Source organism: Vicia villosa, linkage group LG3 (assembly GCF_029867415.1).
Source record: "Vicia villosa cultivar HV-30 ecotype Madison, WI linkage group LG3, Vvil1.0, whole genome shotgun sequence".
Taxonomy (NCBI): domain Eukaryota; kingdom Viridiplantae; phylum Streptophyta; class Magnoliopsida; order Fabales; family Fabaceae; genus Vicia; species Vicia villosa.
The window spans coordinates 171,696,822-171,719,305 of NC_081182.1; the positions used below are offsets into that span (position 1 = coordinate 171,696,822).

The 22,484-nt window shown below is 35.6% G+C and overlaps 1 protein-coding gene, 1 long non-coding RNA gene and 1 pseudogene across 11 annotated transcripts; 1 reads left to right on the forward strand and 2 right to left on the reverse strand.

The window, feature by feature from the left end:
• Positions 1-13,369: 13,369 nt before the first annotated feature.
• LOC131656918 (bZIP transcription factor TGA10-like) lies at positions 13,370-16,047 on the reverse strand. Of its 10 annotated transcripts, none has more exons than XM_058926470.1 (10): positions 15,982-16,047; positions 15,235-15,323; positions 15,028-15,126; positions 14,748-14,822; positions 14,573-14,647; positions 14,411-14,470; positions 14,249-14,326; positions 14,098-14,173; positions 13,755-13,821; positions 13,370-13,572 (listed from the first exon to the last, which is right to left on the reverse strand). In XM_058926470.1, exons 2-10 carry the CDS (start codon positions 15,304-15,306, stop codon positions 13,566-13,568), a joined length of 609 nt encoding a protein of 202 aa, XP_058782453.1. In that variant the 5' UTR covers positions 15,307-15,323; positions 15,982-16,047; the 3' UTR covers positions 13,370-13,565. The 10 variants fall into 10 exon arrangements, with proteins under 10 accessions (XP_058782453.1, XP_058782459.1, XP_058782458.1 ...); XM_058926476.1 differs by having other exon boundaries at positions 15,262-15,323; positions 15,982-16,043; XM_058926475.1 differs by lacking the exon at positions 15,982-16,047 and having other exon boundaries at positions 15,262-15,958.
• Positions 16,048-16,667: 620 nt separating this feature from the next.
• On the reverse strand, positions 16,668-18,311 carry LOC131656919 (uncharacterized). Its single transcript, XR_009300376.1, has 3 exons — positions 17,821-18,311; positions 17,629-17,706; positions 16,668-16,739 (listed from the first exon to the last, which is right to left on the reverse strand). It is a non-coding gene; the product is annotated as an uncharacterized LOC131656919 (long non-coding RNA).
• Positions 18,312-20,259: 1,948 nt separating this feature from the next.
• Positions 20,260-21,128, forward strand: LOC131659390 (fructose-1,6-bisphosphatase, cytosolic-like; annotated as a pseudogene).
• The last annotated feature ends 1,356 nt before the right edge of the window (positions 21,129-22,484 follow it).

Consider the following 22,484-nt stretch of genomic DNA (forward strand, 5'->3'; position numbering starts at 1 on the left):
TTGCAGCACGCGTGAACGAAGGGGGATGGGAGAGTTCGCTAGCTTCGTGGAGAATATGGAGTTTATCGATGTTAATTGTGTAGGAGGTAGATTTACTTGGTTCAAAGATAATGGGAAGGCTATGAGTAGGCTAGATCGTTTCCTTGTTACGAGGAATATGATGGATATTTGGGAAGTGATAGACCAAAGAATCGACAAAAGAGATATTTCCGATCACACGCCTATTCGGTTGAATGTGGGAAAAGTCGATTGGGGTCCTAAACCTTTTAGGTTCAATAATGTTTGGTATAAGCACAAGGATTTTAAGGCGTTTATCAAGGTTGAATGGGAGAAGCTAATTGTTAAAGGAAGGGGGATTTTGTTTTGTATGAGAAGCTTAAAAGATTACGAGGAAAATTGAGGGTTTGGAACCGGGAGGTGTTTGGTTGGATAGATCTTAAGGTGGAGGAAGAGGTGGACAAAATGAATGAGTTGGATAGGTTAATGGTGGACAATCTTGGGGGAGATATTGAAGATTTGGTTGTTGAAAGAAGAGAGGTTAGCAAGGATATTAGGCATAGTTTGAATGTTAAAGAAGCTATGCTTAGGCAAAAATCTCGGAGTCTTTGGTTGATGGAAGGGGACAAAAACTCAATTTTTTTTCACAATGCAATCAAAGATAGACAAAGACGGAATGCGATCTCTTTGTTGGAAGGTAAAGAAGGATTGGTGGAAGGAGTAGAAAACATTAAGGGGGAGATTAGAAACTATTTTCAAGACTTATTCATGGAAGATGATTATGGAAGACCGGTGCCGGAGGGTCTTGAGTTGAAATGTTTGGCCGAGGAGGATAGGTTGGCCTTGGAGTGTTCATTTTCGGAAGATGAGGTGAAGGAGGCGGTTTGGTCTTGTGATGGGAATAAAAGTCCCGGCCCGGACGGTTTCTCTTTAGAATTTTTCAAGTTATCGTGGGAGGTGATAAAATCGGAAGTCTTAAACTTTGTTAAAGATTTCCAAGAGAAAGCCATACTTACGAAGGCTTGTACCTCTTCTTTCATCACTTTAATCCCAAAAGTGTCCAATCCGCAATCCTTGAAGGATTATCGCCCAATTTTTTTAGTGGGAAGCTTATATAAAATTCTAGCAAAGTTGATGGCGGCAAGAGTAAGAAGGGTGGTTGGTAAGTTGGTCTTGAGGAATCAATCGGCTTTTATTCCGGAGAGAAATATTTTGGATGGTGTCCTAGTGGTGAATGAGATTCTTGATCTAGCTATGAGGGAAAAGAGGAATTGTGTGGTTCTAAAGGTGGATTTTGAAAAGGCCTACGATAGGATAAGTTGGAATTTCTTGCGGTTCACTTTAAGAAAAACGGGCTTTGGTGATAGGTGGTTGAGGTGGATGGAGGGAAGTGTATTCTCTAATTCTTTATCCGTTCTTGTTAACGGTAGTACTACTAAGGATTTTAGAGTGGAGAAAGGCCTTAGACAAGGGGATCCTCTCTCTCCTTTCTTGTTTGTGCTAGCCATGGAGGTCTTTACGGCTCTAGTGAAGAAATCTAAAGAAGTGGGAGAATTTCGTGGGTTTAAGATAAATGGCGAGAAGGATGTGGATATTTTACAATTCACGGACGACACGATTATTTTAGCAGAGGGAGATGCCGCTAATTTGTGGAGTGTGAAGGTTATTCTTAGAGGTTTCGAATTGATGTCCGGGTCCCGCATTAATTTTCATAAGAGTAATCTTTATGGTATCAACTTGGACCAATGGTTTTTGGAAGCCGCTTCAACATTTCTCACGTGTAAAGTCGGAAGCTTACCGTTTAAATTTCTCGGAGTGCGGGTGGGGGGAGATCCTAGGAAGCTTGTGATGTGGAGAGATTTGTTATCAATGATGAAAAAAAGATTGGCCGTGTGGAAAGGATTTCATCTTAATTTGGCGGGTAGGGTGGTGTTGATCAACTCGGTTCTTAATGCGGTGCCTTTATACTCCCTATCCTTTTATAAAGCGCCTAAGAAAGTGTTGAAAGAGGTTGTGGCCATTCAAAGGAATTTCCTTTGGGGAGGGTGCGAGCTTAGAAAAACGGTTAATTGGGTAAGTTGGGACACGATTTGCAAATCTAGAGACGAATGAGGGTTAGGTGTGAAGCACGTGGAAATTATGAATGCGGCGTTACTTAGTAAATGGAAGTGGAGGATTCTAACGGAGAAGGAGGCGGTTTGGAGGGTTCTTTTAGAGGCTAGATACGGTAATGTGAAGGCGAAGGTGTTAATAGGGGATTGTTCGGTGGTGGGTAAAAAAGACTCAATTTGGTGGAGGGATATCTTAATTTCTGACAATTACGAGAGGCTAGACAACAACCATTTTGCCGGGGCAGTAGAGTGCAAGGTCCGGAGCGGTAATGACATACCATTTTGGTATGCTTGCTGGACCGGAAATCAAAACCTTATTGAAGCATATCCGGAGCTATTTCGTTATGCCGAAAACCATCTAGCTGTTGTTTCTCTTGCAGGATCTTTGTCCAATGATCCGGACAGCAGCACCATGGTCAACAATAGTGCTGGAAACTGGACGTGCGATCTGGAAAAAATGATACATGCTGCTGCTTCTGTTGATGATGCAGTCAGTGCAGAATCGGTCGGACGGGGTGGCGGACCGGATGAAACGAGACTGGCAGCTCTTCTGTCCGACTTACTGTCGGAGTTGCAACAACGCCAACTGCTTGTTCAGAGAGGCGGGGAAGATTCTTTTTGGTGGAGCAAGGAACCAAGCGGAGTTTTCTCGGTGAGTTCGTGTTATAAACTTTTTAAAGAGAAACTCTCTAGTCCGCCGCTTGACATATTCACGGTTAGAGCATTATCTCATCTTTGGAATATTAAGGTTCCTTCGAAGATTCTTTTCTTTGGATGGCGATGCATTATTAATAAACTAGCAACCAAAGATTTATTGGTCGAAAGGGGCATTTTGAGAGAGAGCATCAATGCTAGATGTGCTCTGTGCCTAACGGAGGATGAGTCACACCGGCATTTATTCGTTGATTGTGTAGTGACTAATAGAATTTGGAGGAAAGTCTACGATTGGGTTGGAGTCTCTTCATTCTTGACTAGAGAGGAATTTGTGAACTTCTTCCATAATTGCGATAAGATTCGGTGTGTAAAGTATAAAGTTATTGGGGTGTGGTGTGGCTTTCAACGGTTTGGCACATTTGGTTATCGAGGAATGCCGTTGTTTTCAAAGATGAAATTTTTAGTTTCACTCAATGTTGGTCGGAGATCGTTGACAAAGCTTGGAAATGGCTTAATTCTTTCTATATTAGAGTAAACTCTTGTAACTTTTATATTTGGAATATCCTTCCGCTCTCGTGTTTTGAGACGTAGGAGTTTTCCTCTTTGTATGTTGGGAGGAGTATCCCTTTTACTCCGATTTTTAATCCATTGCCTATTAAAAAAAATAATAATTAAATAATTTGAGTCTATACTTAAAATACTATATAATTTTACTATGTACAAATAAAAACGTGCAAATATGTTTAAACAAATAATTTTTATTTCTACTTAAATAATTATGAATTTGAATATCATAAATTAATTATTAATATTTTTAAGGAACCAACTATCTATAATTAACAACACTATTTTCTGCCTAAATAATCTTTTAAAGAATCCTTGATGTTTCCCTTTAAATTCAAAAAAAAAAAATAATAATAATAATATCAAACTTCCAATATTACATATTTGATGGAATAAATTTTGAAATAAAATAGAAACATAAAATTAAAATAGATTTGTTCTATACTTACCGGACACTAAAGCACGGCCCAATTCACGTCCATCTTTGAGACGACACAATGACCTAAACCCAATCACTCACGGACGGAGGAGGCATTCTCCCCGCGCTCGATACCGAGCACGACGCCACCCATCCTAGCAGGTTGGCTCCCGCGTCCCTAGACGTTCTTTTGGCCTTCCAGATCTCACCTCGTGTCGACCAGAATCGCCTTTCTACTCGCCTAACGGCTAGTGTCGAGCAATCCACCAGAAACCTTAGGTCTACTCCTATAATTCTGGTAGTTACGAGTTTTTGGGCCTAAACCCACGGCTTAGCCCAAAAATTCAGACCGTTGGCCGTGCCCTGGGGGCATTATATAAACTCTCTCCCTTAAGAGGGTCATGTAACACATTTTCATAGCCCTAAACCCTTACTAGTATCTGTGACCATACTGACTTGATCGTTGGAGTACCTTACAGGTACACCCCCTCTTCTCTTCACCATGCAAGACGTTCGTGGCCCTTTCTGGTTTTGATTCCTAGGTAAGTACAATGGCGCCGTCTGTGGAAATTCACTTGCTTCCCCAGTCTTCTTCCTCCTCAAGAACGTAGACCAAAAGCAAAGTTCATCAATCACACTATGGTCAATCTCAACGACAAACACAATGTCTATTCCACCATCATTTCTCCTGAGCGCCCAACCGTTCCTGGCTTCGTCAACCCATTCCTTAAGGTCACTATCCCTCAATGTAAGGAAATGGACATTACATGAACTTTGTCTACACCATGAATGAGTAAGTATGAGGACCAGTTGTCCATCAGTAGTATAGTTCATGAACTGGCTGGCATATGTCTCCCATAAAGTCATATCCATTTCAGCACCACTAAGAGTCAAGGCAAGAAGCATCCTTAATATGTTTAAGAAGTCAAAACAAATTTATATGACCCTATTGTGTAAAAGAAGAAGAACAAACCATTCATCCTCCAACGTCAAGTTAACGCAAACCTTCTTTCCTGCTCCTGCACCTTGAGTACGAACTACTTGCTGGATAAAGCCTATGACGTCTGAAGCAAATGAAATATGTTTTATCAAGTTTAAGCAAAACCAATTGTTTTGTTATAAATCAGCTTGAAGTAAAGATGAAAATGTTTTAAGACAAGAGATGAAAAAGATATACCGTAAAGGCGGTCAACTATAAAATCTCTGTTTAAAAATTCAGTAAAGGACTTGAACTTGAAAGTGTGGGCTGGAATGTCTGGAACGTCTAAGGCAGTGATGGTTGTTGCGTGATTAAAAAAAAATTAATTTTTTGTTACAGACTTTAAGAGGCATGTTATTCAATAATGCTTCCCCATTGTAAACCATGTAAGTCTGATTCTCCTGCAACATATTTTTCCAAACGTCAAGATCTCGAGACCGGGTATCCACATGAATCTGATCCGCCTAATGACAAAACAAAAAACCCCTCTTCTTGATAAATATTATTGAAATTAAACTGGAAATAAGGTGCAAATCATGACATGAAGCCTCAAGATGTTGTTGTCCGTTACGCTCCTTTACAGTCCAAATATCAACCACACGCACAACGATTTTCCAAACATTCTGCTCCAGTTTCAGTTTGCTTATCATGATTGGAGCCCTTGACATGATTGCTTCTGTGAACTAAAAAAAACACCATCTGTTACTGTTAACGACATTGTGAAAACTCGTTCTATTGAAATGGAAACGGAAATAAGATGAAAATAAGCGAAGTTTCAAGCTTTACAGTGTACGATCCTTTAAACGAAGTAGATAAAACAACCATACCACAATAAATCAACTTTGGAAACTGAAAGAAGGATAAAACATGAAAACCAAATCACCGAAACTAAGAAAAAACTAAAAACATAAGAAGACGAGAACAAAAGATTACGAAGATTCATAAAGTTTGCATTTTTACAGTAAAAGCAACTCAAATCTGCAATTAAACTCAAACGATTACAAAACAACCAATCCTAAACACCAGAAGTTGGAAAATCTGCAAACAGTATAGCAACTGAAATCTGTAAGAACAAAATATAGGGAAATCGTGCATACTTACAGGAGAAATCGGTAGGAGGGAGACGAGAGGTTCAATGAGAAAGAGGAACAAACCTCGGTAAATGTAGGGAGTAGGGAGAGAGAATGAAAAGGAAGAGGGAAAGTGAGGTAAATGAATGAGAGGGAAAGTGAATAAATATAGCAAAAGGATTTGAAATGGGCGAGGAAAAAATCTACCGTGTAAACAACATAATGTCAATAGATAAAATTGAGAAATGTATGCCACTTGTTTGTTTAGAATAATGTGATTGGCTAGGTAGATTTGATTTAGTAAGTTACCATAAAGGGCTTGGGTTAGTGAAAAAATGTATGAGGATGGGTAATTTAGGATTTTATGTGGCATGTTGTAATCTTGGTTAGGTAGTTGATACTCTATTTCTTATGTACTTGACTAGGACCATAAATATAGAAACAATTATGAGGAAGAGTTCTCTCTCATTGAATGGTTGTTGAGATATACATTGGTAGAAAGGCTAAGGCTCGTGTTCATTTCATATATCTATCTATATGATACTAATTGGCAGTCTTTATGCACATTACATTTTACATGCATTTATTAATCATATGGTGTCTGTGTCCCGATGAAGATGGATCAGCGGTCGCTAATTCCCGTTGTGTGGAATTAGTGATGGAGGTAGCCGTATCCTTGATGATGCTGGATCGGTGAGATACGTGAATCCCATGATTTGTACCACATGAATATAGTTGCATTGCATTAGGTGTATGAATCATTATAACATGAATGGACGTGGTCCAATGTTATAATGTTGTGTGTTTGATTAATGGTTGTATTTGGTAGATGTGTATATTGTCTGAATGTATTTGCTATTGGGTGAATATTATACTGTTGATGTTTTATCGTTTATGAACCGATAACATTGTTTAATTGCGAATGAGACTCACCCTTACTGTTGATATTTTTCAGATTAAGGAGTAGCGGCTTGTGCTTGGTGAGGATAACTCGTAGAGTTACTTCGTTAGTTCGGTTGTGTCAGTGTCATGCTCTGGTCTTGTAACACTGGGGGACGTTTATTTTAGAATCGTTTAATGGATTATTTTCCTATGTTGGAATAATATTTTGTTGTTTTTTTAAATCGGTGAATTTTGATGTGAATTTCGATTGTTTGATGTTATTCAGTTTTGAAGTATTTTCCGCTGTGTTAACATAATCATTGAATAATATGTTTTGACGTTCCTTTTAATGCATGAAATGGTTTATTGTTTTTAATATTATGAAGTTGTAATACCCTTTTTATGTTTTACTCTAAATTTTTATTTGATATTCCGCGGGGTTTTAGAAGGGTGTTACCAGCAGCACGAATCTATCAAAGCCCGAGCTAGAAAAATAACAACACACCAAAACCCCAACAGACAGTCCCCATCCCATGATCTAACCAAATCAAAGAAAAAACCCTTACACCAGACCCGGGCAATCTGTTAAAAAATACAGCTGCAACAACTCTGACAAACTCAACAAGGAGCACTCAGCAAAACCTCGATACAATATAACAACCAACAAAAATACAATGCCACACCCATAAACTTACACTAAAAGCTAGAGCCCTAACCTACGACTTTCGAAAATACAACTAAGATAATGTAATCACTGCAGCCTTCCAGAGAATGATTCGGAAAACAAACATAACTGACATTGCATAAGACACACCCAATTACAACCACAACAAACAGTAACGTTATGATGATCCGGAAGAAACTGTCAATGACCTGATAAGCTAACCAAGAGAAGCCCGATACTCCACACCTGAAAGAAAAAAAAACATAACTGATTCTCTACAAAAGACACAACCATAATTTTCGATCCAACCAATTCTTTATGGCGCACATGCGATGCTTCAATCTGTAATGTATATATATACCACTAGCCTATGTCTCCCTGTCATACCCCAAAATTTGCCCATCTCATTTCCCTATTCAAGCTCATACTAAAGTTCAAGGCTCAAAGACACATCCTCCTAAACAATGGCTCAAGGAATTAGGGTTTTGATTTCTCTGAAGAAAACCAATGAATCAAAGGCTTCAATGCATTTCATATGGCTTATGATGTTTCAAACTATCTCCATGACAAAATTCAGGCTTCAATTCCAAGGATTGACCACTCAATTGCTCAGAAAGTCAACAATCGACTGGTTTGACCTAAAAGTCAATTGTGGTCAAAGTACAGTCAAAACTCCTGATTTTTTGTCAACAACCTTAATTTGAAGTATCATTCATCATTTAGACAAATTTAGAAACTTTAACATCATATTGAAATCAAATTTCAAGTAATGGATTCAAGAAGATTTGATTGTGTTTCACAACCCTAATTCATTATCCTATAGGAGCATAAGCTTGGCAGATCACTAGGGGACGAAATTCTCTGCAAAAAGAACCCTAACCCAAGCTCCAAAGTTCAAGAAAAAATTCAAATCGGTTTTGGAAATTGGAGGTATTTCAAAGAGTTTCAAGCATTCCAATACGTTCCTTGGACAATTCTGAAGCTGTCCATATCATTCACATCAAATCATACGCTTTGAATCCTCTCCGATCACTCACGGTTTGGCCGATCTTACTTTTCTTCGATTACAACATTTTACACATCATTCACATGTTTTGATTGCATATATCTATTTGTTATGATGTATTGAATGAATCTGGATGTTTAATCGCTTTTATATGCCCGTATGAGTGTTGCGCAATTGTTAGGGTTTGAGAGCTCCAATTGGGGTTTCTCTTGTTAGGTCAAATTGCAACTAATTGCAGGTACCATGATGATCGTGAGACCTGGACGATCACGTCCACGAGGTCGCGCCATATTTATTGGGCACGTACAGATTTTTATAAATTGCAGATCAATTTTCTACGAACTGGATGCGCAGCGAATTCGTAGCTAATCTTGCAGGCGTTTTGATTAAGAAGATGAAGAGGTGTCACGCCCTCTTTGGTCAGAACGCGCACGAAGGTTTGTTTTTGAATCCAAGGATCCCACGCATTAAGACGTATGCGTTATCATGCTCCCCTCGTCTCAGCAGCCACTGGATCTCGATCACTTCTCATCCAATGCACCTGAGCATGCAAGCGCACCATGGTCTCTCTACGCCCTACCACACAGGATCCAAAACGCTAAGTTCCAATTTTTTTTTATTGCATAACCTAATTTTATTTATTTATTTTAGTTTGTTTAATTATTTTATATGCTTTATATATTGTTTAGTTGTTTTATTTAATAAATTTTCTTTTTAATAAAACTTCTTTTTGAATTTTCTTTTTTATATAAAATCATTTATTACTAATAATATTTATTTTTATAATTAAATAATTAATTTGATTTAATTGTTAATGATAATTCTTACTTGATTTAAATAATTATATGGTTAATTTAATTTAGTTGTTTAAATTATTTAATTAATTATAACATTTTTTATTAATTGATTTTAATACTTATTAGGTTTAGACAATTTAATCGAAAGTTTATTTTTGCCGATTTAATTAATTAGGTTGAAAACCAATAATTAATTAATCTGGTTTTTATTTATTTTATTAACCATGGTTAACTTGTGCCCTAATCAGGGTTTGCGAGGATTGTCGTTAGACCATTCATACACTAAAAATTCTTTTCTTTGTGCAAATTTTCAGGGTTACCTCAGGATCCTTCGGACATGCGCCATACCAATCGAAAAGCTAAGTTCTAATTCTTTTCTTATTTAAATATCATTTTACTTTTAATTTTGCTTTATGAATTAAATTAGGGTTTGTTTCGACCGTCAATGAATTCCTCCTACACTCACCCCTTTTATTTTTCTTCATTGATTTTCAGGGTTAACCAACCGATCAAAGCTCGAACCTTCGGTAACCCTAAACTCGTTCTCCTTTAATTCTTCTTTAATTATTACTTGTGTTTAACCTATTTCTTTATTGGGTTATTTTATTGCTTCTTCCCCTTCCCCATGACTATACTTTGTAACTGCTCCTGGGTTGTATTGTTTGGCCTTGAAGGCACTTAAACTGTTATTATAACTGCGTGGTTAGTAATTCTAGGGAGTGCAATCTCGAATTGAATTTAGCGTAATTAATTACAAGATAAATATCTGAATTGAATTACGTGATTGTGCACCCACACACCTTTTATGGTAACCCCTTTTGTTGCCTGTTGCCTGTTGCCTGTTGCCTGTTGCCTTGTTGCCTTTTCAGTGCAGAATATTCAAGTCCCTCGGATACGAGGACGCCTCAGCAAATGTTGCCCCCAGTTCATGACTAAAGATCATAAGTCCCAATGATGCTGCCTTTGGTTCGGTTATATGATCTCGTCCCTCGAGGTTGCCTACGATGATGTGATAGTCCCTTTCGATTATTGCTGAGATGTCCACTTGGTTGCCTAATAATGACTATTCTTATCTTTCCCTTAGACTATCTGCCCTCTTCATGGCAGGGACAGTCTTATGGCGAACGATAATTGCGACGACCCTTCAACCTCCAAATAAAAGGACTTCCTACCCTCTTATCGTATGGATAGCCCTGAAAGGCTAAAAGAACTGTTTTACAACGTTAAGGTAATTAGCTCCTAATTGCTTGCTCTGGTTTAAATCCTTTTCTACTCTTTTCTCAAAAACCTTCAAAAAGCTACGCTTATTTACAAGCTAAAGTCTTATTTCATTTCTAAACATTTTCAAACATTTCAAAAGAGCTAAGCAATTAAGAGCCCATGGAAAACCATGGATGCAAAGGGTGCCTTAAACCTCCCCTTTGTATAAATTACCCCCGAACTCAAAATTTCTTTTAAAGGTTTTTTTCTGTTCTTTTAGCCTTTCTTTTGGATAAAATAAAAGTCGGTGGCGACTCTTGCTATCCGCAACATTTCAAAAAGTCAGTTCTCCCACTGTATTACACTCCCTCTATCAACTCTGCTTTTGGTTTTAACCACTTCCACGATGTCAGCTTGGCCTCTTCGATGATTTTATCAATAATGATTTCCTTATATCAAAATTTTTTATCGGTCCTTGACATCCATATGCACCACATACTCACGAACCAAATGACAACCAACTTTTTCGGTATCAACCTCTCACTACAACAAAAATGAGTTTAGGCAACGAGCCAAAACCGTGGCCATATGTATAAAAATCGTAGTCTAAGACGTTAGGTTACGGTTATCCAGACGTGGAATATGCAGCCGTTGCCTATTTCCTTAGACTATGGTTTTTGCACTTTAGGCCACCAAAACGAAAAGCGTAGCCTATAGTAAATGAAAAGACCGTGGTTTTTGATCTAGTTTTAGACCGCGGTTTTGATTATCTACACCTTGAAACCGTAGTCTATCCTTCACACTATATTCTTTTTCTACGTTTTAATCCACGGTTTTGTCAAGCCACGCTGGTAAAATGTTTCTTATTCTTCATATATTTGTTTCAGTTTATTTGTTTCAGTTTAATAACTACAAAATTTATGTATAAACAAATATTATTTTTTTTAGACTGGAAATATTTGTTTCAGTTTAATAACTACAAAATTTATATAAATAAAAGAAGATAAAATAGTGAAAAATTCATTTTATTATTTTGAACAAGATAGTTTCACTATATTATAAAGTTAAATATTCAATAACAAATACACTAATTCCTTAAATTCTAACAAATTCTTTTTGCCGAAGGTTTTTTGTATTCCCATATACATATAATATCGGTGCTTTAGTTCTCTATTTAACTTGGGTACAAAATACTACTAGTCTTAATTTCAATTATCCCAACAATAGAATAACCAGAAATTGCCACAGCAATCAAAATTTCAGCATAACATTAGAAGTAATGAGGGGAACAATACAAAATAATCGATACAAGACTATAACACTTAAATAAATTTCTCAATCAAACTTCACAAATGGACAACACCCGATGAGTCCTAGCAATAGACATCAGCGAGACTACAACAAAACCTTGATATTAGTTCATTAAGATAAATCGAGACTCAATTTAAAATTCATGTATAAAATATGCACCACATACCCGCGAACCAAATCACAACCAACTTCTTCGGTATCAACTGCTTGTTTATTTTACTAAATTGACGGAACTTGCAAATCTGATAAAAAAAATGTTAGATTAAATCCAACTGCTAGTATATCAATAGATTGTAGAAGTTTTAGAACAGTGTTACTGCAGTAGGAGTATACACATGATTCATTCCCTAAGCTGAAAAGTGAATCCAATGTAGAAGTCATAGGTATAAACTTTGTGAACAAGTGCTTGAACCCATGTGTTCCCAATTTGTTAATGTTATTTAGTTATTAATTTAGTCATTAGTAGACACTTTTTGGTCTAATACCATATTTGAGGAGTAACTTTGTATGATTTTAAGAAGATGAACCATTTTTATCATCAATCAATTATAATTATGAATAGTAGATGTTTGTACTGCATAAGACTTATAGATACCAAAAGGTTTCTTACTGCATAATTTAAGAATAAATTGATTTAAAACTCTGATAGAAGGGTATTATATGATTTATATTAGTAGTATTATTATTGATAATGGGTAATAATAGAACTTATATTATTAGTATCACTAGTACAAAAATGTTAATTTACACCCGTTTTTTATTAAATTTACACCCATTATTTTTAATAAAAATCGGGTGTATATCCACAGGGTGAGAAATGTCTAACGAATTTACACCCGTTATTTTTAACAAAAATCGGGTGTAATTGGGCGTAATTATGTTTTTAATTACACCCTATTTTAATAAAAATTGGGTGGCGTAATTACGTTTTTAATTACACCCTGTTTTAATAAAAATCGGGTGTAATTAGGCGTAATTACGTTTTAATTACACCCTATTTTAATAAAAGTCGGGTGTAAATGGGCTTAATTACGTTTTAATTACACCCTGTTTTAATAAAAATCGGGTGTAATTGGGCTTAATTACGTTTTAATTACACCCTATTTTAATAAAAATCGGGTGTAATTGGACTTAATTATGTTTTAATTACACCCTATTTTAAAAAAAATCGGGTGTAAATATGTTCTTAATTACCCCCTATTTTAGTAAAAATCGGGTGTAAATACGCCATTTATGAATGAGCAATTATATCTATTTACACCCTATTTCATAAACACCATTTAGTTATATTTTATTTTCAGTCATAATATTGCAAATACTATAAAATCATACTTATAAAAATCATATTTTAACTAAGTCAAAATATTTTTAATATTAACCAAAAAGTATACAAAATCATGTACAGTCATAATATTTCAAGTATTATAAAATCATACACATAAAAATTATATTTTAACTAAGTCATAACACTTTCTCCATATATAATTTTACGTCATGCTTGACGGTTAGCTTCGGTGTTCTCTAGTCCAATTGAATCCAACCGCTTTCCACATGTCGCATTGAATTCATCCATGGCCAAAATACCACGCCCTGGAGAAGCAATTGTTTTCTGTATGCAAAAAAACAAGACACAAGAAATTATTACAAGAAAGTGTTATTACAAGAAAGAGCCACGTGTATCGATGGTAACCATACCGCGGTTTTGACGAGTCTAACCATGACTCTGATACCACTTGTTGGGCAGTTCGGAAAGCGTCGAAAGTGTCAATGATGATAAACATTCAGGTTCTAAGAGACTTTTATACTGCATATCCACCAAAAAAATCATTTATTTATTTCATGCCATACACATCTTTCATGGGAAAGCACTTGCGAAGTTGTGCCAGACCAGAGTCAACATCCCAGAGTGAAATCATACCCTGATATATCACATGGATAATATAAGTATCACAAATGGAATTTATATGATCCATAAACTAGTAATGAAGACATACCAGGCATGCTACAACACTAGTCCTCCCGTGTTCCTCGTGTTTGAAAAGCCAATCTTCGAAATAGCTGCTTAAGCACGAATATAATAGATGATTATGAACTCAATTACCACGAACATTTCCATGAGATGCCATTGACAACCTCTCTGGTGAGGCTGCAGATAATTCTCCAGATGTCTGAAAATAAATATTAGATTAGAAAAAACACTATATAAGAATGTGAGGAATTAGATAGAAAAGACACTATTGAGAAAGACAATATGAATAGGATGATGATCTTGAACAGAGGTTCCCTAGGTATAACAAGGCAAATTCTATCTTATTCCACCAAAATAGGATTATGTGTATTCTTGTCATTGCTGAAGGCAAGACTTATTGCAAAAACATGGGAGTTACATTCAAAACAAAATTTTAACTATAGAGAATCATTCAAAAATTCAAAAATATATAGACCTGAGGTAATGCTGTTCATTGAGATAGGAATGTTTTGCTCTCCTCCCATGACTGCACCTCCACCAAAGAACATGCCCTAAAAATAGAATCATGCAATTTAAATTTGGGTTCCCAAAAAATGATTTTTTTTTAATTTCTTTTTGTTTCTTACTTGATTTCTAGCACGTTGTAACTCTTGTTCCATCTGACTAAGCCTGATTCTGCTTGACTCAAGCTGCTGAATATATGCCTGTGAAAGAGAAATAAAGAAATATGCTATTCATAAAGAGTGTGAAAAACTGTACATAAATATGGAATTTGTGGATTTATTTACCTTTTTTCTCAACCTGCTTTTTCTAGCTGCTTCTCTATTCTGAGCAAGTCTTCTCAGTGTCTGTTCAATGCAATGCATAACATTTTATAAACATATAAACCAGAAAGAAAAAAAAATAGTAACAAGATTGAAAAAATCATGAGAGAGAGTAGTTGTAGTAACCTTGGGATCTGGTGTTTTAGGTCCTTCATGTTCAGAACTTGAAGTTGGACCCTTACCATGATTTCTCTCTGGCTGCTATAAGTTAGGTGATTAATTTAGATAAACATATAAACCAGAAAGAAAAAAAAATAGTAACAAGATTGAAAAAATCATGAGAGAGAGTAGTTGTAGTAACCTTGGGATCTGGTGTTTTAGGTCCTTCATGTTCAGAACTTGAAGTTGGACCCTTACCATGATTTCTCTCTGGCTGCTATAAGTTAGGTGATTAATTTAGATAAACAAAATAATTATAATAATAAACATCTAGCAATAATTGATCACTAGCTTAATAATTTAGCTCAAAGATGCTATGCTACCAAATTTTTATTCTTGGTCTTCTCCATTTTTATTAAAAATATAATCTAACATATAGTCTATAGACATATTTAATTAATATATTGATTTTGAGTACATACCTTGACAGTTTTGGATGGTTCAGAGCCAGAGAAGACTTGTTTTGGTAGATTGGTTTTCCTTGATCCACTTGTTTCCGGAGAAAGTAACTCCATGTTAGCCTATAAAAAAATAACAAAAACTTGTTAATTAAGTGTAGCAAAAAATTAAAGAGAAGTACTTATGTAACACAATTGTAACACAATTGAGCGTGATGTAATTATTTACACATTTGAGTTGGAAGATGATGGCTCTACATGCATAGGCTCAGAAGGAAAAATGTTAAGAGTTGGTGGCCTCATTCCTGATGTTGAATTTTCTGCATAAACACACAAAAATGCAACAAATTTAGCAGCATTAAATAATTGTTGCGTAAATATGTGTATAACATAAATATACTAATCAAGAGAGAAATGATTACACAAGAAGAGACACTATATTAGATAGAAAATAAACTCTACTGCAGTGGAAGATAATAATACTCCAATAAACATCAATATGATAGACATGGTTGTGTTTTATATTATATAAAATCTATAAGTTTGCAGCCTATATATATAGGCATAGTGGATCACTATATATATCCAAGTTCTACCAAGTGATCACTACATGCCAATGAAATTATTATTTAAAATCTATGCAATTACCTGCAAATTATGGTTGAGGGTATCACAACACCATACATTACATATGGCTTTGACAAGTTCAGTTTGTCATTCAGCCTAATTAACATGACGAGAACTCTGTGATCATTACAGAAGCCAATATAATAGGTGTTTTTATTCATCATTTTGACTTGGAGTCCAAAGCATATAACAAATAAAAGAATACATATCTGTATCTAGGGCTGAGAGAGAGAGAGAAGAAATCATTCATGAAATATGAATATCATTATAAAAGGTACACACAACATGCAGAGCAGGGGGAGGGATAGAATTATGATTATCAGAAAACATATGATGAAGTACTAATCTGACCTGAATTGAAGTCGGACAGTGAGCTGCTCTAATTGCTCTATTAGTATGAAGTTAGTTCAGCCTTACCATAAGCACTGTAAGGTTGGACTGCTGCACCCATTTGATCAATTTAAACCTGGACTGCTGCACCCATTTGATCAATTGCATCGAGGCATTGTCTGGACCTATGTTGAAGAGCAGAAATAAAAGGTGTGCTTGTGTAACACCAAAATTCCAACATGTGAGTAAACCGTATGCAATTAGAGGTAAAAAACCAAGAAAATGTGCTGACATATGCTGATTGCTGCTCAGCATCCATGCTGGAGTTGTTCCGCTCAGAAAGTTGTTTGTCAGAAACCTGCATCCATCGTTAATATGTACAACTCATTTATGTCACTGAAAGCTTCAATAGCTTATGCCATTGTAACTTTATGAAGATAACACGAGATGACATTGTATTTATTGGTTTGCATGTAAATATAAAGAAATTTGAAGAATTTATAGCCAGCATGTACTATTGATACAACTTACAGTTCTCTTAAATTCCGCATTTCACTAATGTAATCTGGAATAGGACCTGCAATTAAACAACTTTGCAATTCCCTGAATTACAGAAACAAAAAAAAATCAGTTAATAAAATACTAAATGAGTTATGAAGTTTTTCATAGGTAGCAGTAGCATGAAAGGAATAGTTTCAACTCACAGTCTTGTCATGCCTTTCAAACCTTTCAAATCGGGAAATGACATGGTTTCGTTCCCCTTCAAATCAGATATTCTCCTGATATAGTGTTTCATCAATGAAAAGAAAATGTTCAACTTTGTAACATTGCATTCCATAAAAATATGAAATTTATCAACTAGCCTCAAATATAGTAGTAAGATACTGATAAGCTTGGCAACAAAAGTACTCACAATTCCGTCAACTTTTTCAAGACAGATACGGCAGGAGGAATTGGACCTTCCATAGACGTGCCTTGCAAATTCCTAAAAACTAGGGATCTTCCCAGATAGACTGTTTTCAAGTTCAACATGTTTATGATAGGTGTTTGTTTTGTTTACAATATGCTTTAGTTGGGAACTTATTGCAAAGTACAAAATTATTTCATCACAGGTAATAGAAACCATGTAGCCTAACCAATTAACTATTCTAACAGCTCACAAGGTCTGCGTCTCAACTAACAAGGTCTGACTAATTGGTTAAATGCTAAATAACTTCTATAAATTTTATTCATGCAAGTCAGCATTAAGTGAAAAGCAACAATAACAGTAAGATATGGCAACTGGTTTATTTTGTACAATGTTGAACTACCATTAAAGACATAATTGTTTGAGAAGACAAAAGACACATATCTCAAGTTTAACATAGTTTGAATTTGTTTTTCGGCCCAATCATTTTAGATTCAAGGACAATAACAAATAGTCAAGAATATGTGTATGACTAAATTAATTTCATTGAATCTATTTCCGAATCCAAAACAATGAGAGCAGAAACTTATCTGAATAAAGTTTGACTATAAGCTCACCATATCAACAACTCTTAAACCCAACCTAATTAACAATTATCTAACACAATACAAGGCAAATAAAGTGATATAATCTAAAACAATTTAGTTGTGAACACAACATATAACGCGGGAAATACCAATGATCTCGAGTAAGAAGCCTACCAATGATGTATGTTGAAGCTCTCTTGATGAAACTTGATGATTTACACCTGAAGCCACAACCGAAAACCTTGATTCCACCTGAGCAAATCAGCCACAAGAACAACATTGAAATACAAGTAACTATAAGATATTTTATAGTTGATTGTGTACCTACTCATTCATGGGTTTTTCCAGAAAATACTATATGTTTACCTTTGAAGTAGAAAACGCAAAAAATAGATCGACAGTCGCCGAAGAGAAAATCTTGAAAAGCTAAAGAGAGAATATCCAACAGAAGACACAACAATTATGAGAATACGAAACGTTGAGTTGCGATGCTGAGATGAATTGAGATTGTAGCATCGAAACGTTGAGTTGAATTGCGATTGTAGCACCAAAATGTTGAGTTGAATTGCGATTGTAGCACAAAAATGTTGAGTTGAATTGCTAGCTAAATGGTTTCATCAAGAAATTGGGGGAAGAAGAAATTGGGGGAAGATGAAATTGGGGGGAATACGAAATTAGGGTTTAAGAAGAATCAAAGTTGATGATGGGTCTGAGAGGAATCGAAATCAAAACCGACGAAGGATTTGAGATGAATTGGGGGAATTGCGCCGCTGTTGAATCTGCTTGAAGGATAAGGTTTTGTCGATGTGTTGCAGAAGGATGATGGGTTTTGTGTGTTGCAGGTTTAGATGCGTCAATGAGAATGTTTGAAGATTGAGGATATGTACATTTGTGGTGTCAAGTTCAGTTATAAAATTACATAATTTTTTTTAAGCAATTTAAATTTACACCCGTTTTAAATTTAATGGGAGTAATTGAGATCTGATTATAATAATATTTTTAATTTACACCCGATTTTTAATAAATAGAGTGTAATTTGTCACATGTTAATCCTTAAAATAAAATTTTATTTACAAAATTGCCATCACGTTTCTAATTTACACCCGTTTTTAGAATATCGGGTGTAAATTTTTAAATTATAATGTTCTTTTTGTACTAGTGTATGTTATTGGGCTTTTGTGTATTTGGGCTTTTAATTGAACATCTATTATGGGGACTATATATGTAGTGTCTTTGACACAACTAAGTGTATCAAAAGAAATCAAAGTTATTTTTATCTCTATTTTCTTAGCTTATTTTTAATGTCTTTATCTTTTATTGTTGAAACCCTAATTCTATATTCTTCGTAGTAATTTATTCCTATCAATTGGTGCTCTCATTTTTGATCTCATTCTGCCAATTTTAATGGCCATTCCGGTGTCTACTGGCAAGGATGATGCTTACGGGTGGGTGCTTGACATCGACAAATTCTTTGCTGAATCAGAAATATCATCATCGTCAAAACTGTTAATGGCTGTCTTAGCATTGCAAGGTCCTCCTCTACAATGGTGGCTTCAATGGTCTCACCTTCATCTAATGGCAAGTTGGGAATCGTTTATTCATCCTTTTCTTTGGCACTTCAAACCTGAATGACGAAATATTTTACCAATATTAGATGAGGAAATCGAACCAAGTTATGAATAAGTGGAGTATGCAAAAGCTACTTCCTTTCTTGACGATTCCGTTGATGGCATATTTCAAGATACAATCCCTAAAAGTGTTGAAAAAGACTTAAAAGAATCTTCAGATCTGTGTAGAACACAATCAGAACAACCCACTTCGTATGGAACCCAATCGCCACCGTTCGCGGAGGAGTTGGATTTGGAGTTGAAGCCATGTTCCCCTTCTCCACCACCATCAAAGCCAGCCTATTTTAGCTCTTATGTTGCTGACGAGTTATTTGTGTTGGTCATATATGCAATTAGATCTAGCACAGGAGTGGATGCTTTAATCCCTAATAGCGAACCATATGACCCAGGACCACCCAAATCTTTCCTCACAACCAGAACCAAGATTTCTGCAAAGTATTCTTCTTTAAGATTATTTGCTAATTTTATTTTGAATGATTCATATTTAAAGCATCCCAGGGGGCTTGAGCTCAAGAAGATTATTCTTATTTTCACATATCTACTACAAACTGTCATTTTGGTTTTTGAACCTTGACTGAACCATCTGCGACATTGTTGTGTTGGTGATAGTGTAACATTGACTAGAAACACTATGCTTAGTACCAATTCAATCTATAAGATCATTGAGTATTTTCTTTTGTTTTGTTTTGTTGATGCAATCCCTACAACTATTGAGAAGGACATAAAAGAGTCATTAGAATTGTACGGAACACAACAAGAGCGACATAATATGTATGAGTCCCAACCAACTTGTGAATTCATGAAATCTTCCAAAGAGTGTTCCTTTGTCGAAGATACTATTGTTGATCGTGTCCTTAATATTGGTGACCAAAGAACTCTAAATCCTTCGTCCATTTTGAAGCAGAAACGGATTCAAGTTCCTTTTCCTGTGTCATCTTCATTTTCAACCCATGCAAAAATTGCAAATCATGTGTATGTAAGGATTCTTATTGTTGAGCCTGGTTTCAATGATGGAGATTTTCACAATGATGTTAAATTCAAAATTGCTCCGAAATCTCCTGATCGTGTTTTTGTTCTGAAAAATTTCATCATGCCTCCACCACTTCTTTCTAAGATTGTTACTTCTAAATCGCCATTGTTCAAGGCGTATTGGTCGAAATAGTTATTTCAATATTACATGATGAAAGAGGATGGAAATATAGGATTGGATAAACTCTTAGGACTTTCTCGAGATACCATTATCAAGGAGAGGAGCAAAAGAAATTGGATGTGATTTTTATTGAAGTATTTGTGAAAGCCTTAATTAGTAATGGAAGAACATGCCTTATTGTTTATGAAGAGAATGAATACGTTATCATTACGGCACCATCACGACGTGGAAAATACATTGTTGTCTTTGATCTTTTGATGGTATCCTCAAACATTGATTGTGGATTTTCTGTAGGAATTATCTTTGGTATTTGCAGGGTGAAGTATAAAAATAATGTTAGAATTAAAGATGCATTGAAACCTAGTAGCAGATTAGTAGCAGTTGGTTATTGCTTAAATGGAAGCTCTTGCATGTTTGTACTTTACACAAGATATGAAGTGAATGGTTTCACACTTGATTCTTTTCTGGGAGAATTCATATTGCCTCATCCAAGCATTAAGGTACCAAAGAAAGGAAATATTTATTCTGTGAATGAAGGAAATGAAAAGAAATCTCTTGGCTATTCTAGGATCTTTTGTGAAATGGGGCATGCAATCTCTTATGTCTTTGTTGGAATTTATTTTTCTATTTTCAATGGGATTGTTAAAGTAGTTCAACTTCTACTGTGGAAAGGAAAAAAATATGGATTTACACCGCCTATCTATTGGGTTCCAATTCCATTGATCAAACATATGAACATGAATATGAAAGGGAATTTGGTTTGTCCTTGTGTATATACAGTCACTTTTTGGGTTGTCCTTGTGTATATACAGTCACTTTCCAAACACCATTTCATGGAATTTTTTTTCAATGTGTTGATCCAAGTGAGACATCGGATTTGTTTGGTAAAATTTTAAAAAGGGTTCATATCATGTTGAAGTTCATATATGATGTTGAATCATATTACCTTACATGTGATAATTCCATGACACATGAGATTATGTTTATGAGAAAAGCAACAGCAAAATGTCTAGTCCATCATAAGTCCAACATGGTTATCTTGGTTGTAATAATTGAGTTGGAAGAGAAGTGTGAGAAAATTGTTGTTAGAACAAGATTTGTTCTTATCAATTATCTTAGTTTTGATGATAACAATAATATGAATTTTGCTTAAGATAATATGGTACTCTAATCCAATGCAATTTCCCTTTCAGGAAATATATAAAGAGTACGCATAATTCAGCGCTCAGAAGTTGTGTCTCAAATGGTTCAGCATGCAACATCAGAACATGGTCTGGCAAGACATCAGAAGATGGTCGAAGCAGAATCAGAACATGGGTCTATGGAAGCATCAGAAGAACATGAGATCAGAAGCACTGAAGATCAGAAGATGGTATCACGCTCAGAAGCACTTCAAGGTCAAAAGATCAGAAGATGCTATGCACCAAGCTGTTTGACTCTGATGATATTCAAACATCGTATTCACAAACATCAGATCAGAAGGAAGTACACGTGGCAAGCTACGCTGACTGACAAAAGGAACGTTAAAGCTACTAAAGGCTACGTCAGTAGACACAGCGTGAACAAGGCTCGAGGTAGTTGACAAAAGCGTATAACATTAAATGCAAAGCTGTACGGAACACGCAAAGCATTAAATGCATTCAACGGTCATCTTCTCAACGCCTATAAATATGAAGTTCTGATGAGAAGCAAGGTTAACGATTCTGCACCAATACAATTCAAATTAACTTGCTGAAACTCTGTTCAAATCAAAACTCAGAATCTTCATCTTCATCAAAGCTCACTACATTGCTGTTGTAATATTTTAGTGAGATTAAGCTTAAACTGTAAGAGAAATATCACAGTTGTGATTATCGCTTTTAAGAAGCATTTGTAAACTCTTGAATAGATTACATTAAGTTGTAAGGAACTAGAGTGATCGTGTTGATCAGTATACTCTAGGAAGTCTTGGCAGTTGGCTGAGTAGTTTGTAACTAGAGTGATCAGGTTGATCAGAATACTCTAGAGGAAGTCTTGGCAGTTGGCTGAGCAGAAAGTCTTAGGAGTGAACTAAGCCTAGAGTGATCGTGTTGATCAGTAGACTCTAGAAAAGTCTTAGGAGTGAACTAAGCAGTTGTTCCTGGAGTGATCAGGTTGTGATCAGAAGACACTGGAAGACTTAGTTGCGGACTAAGTGGAAAACCATTGTAATCCGTGCGATTAGTGGATTAAATCCTCAGTTGAGGTAAATCATCTCTGCGGGGGTGGACTGG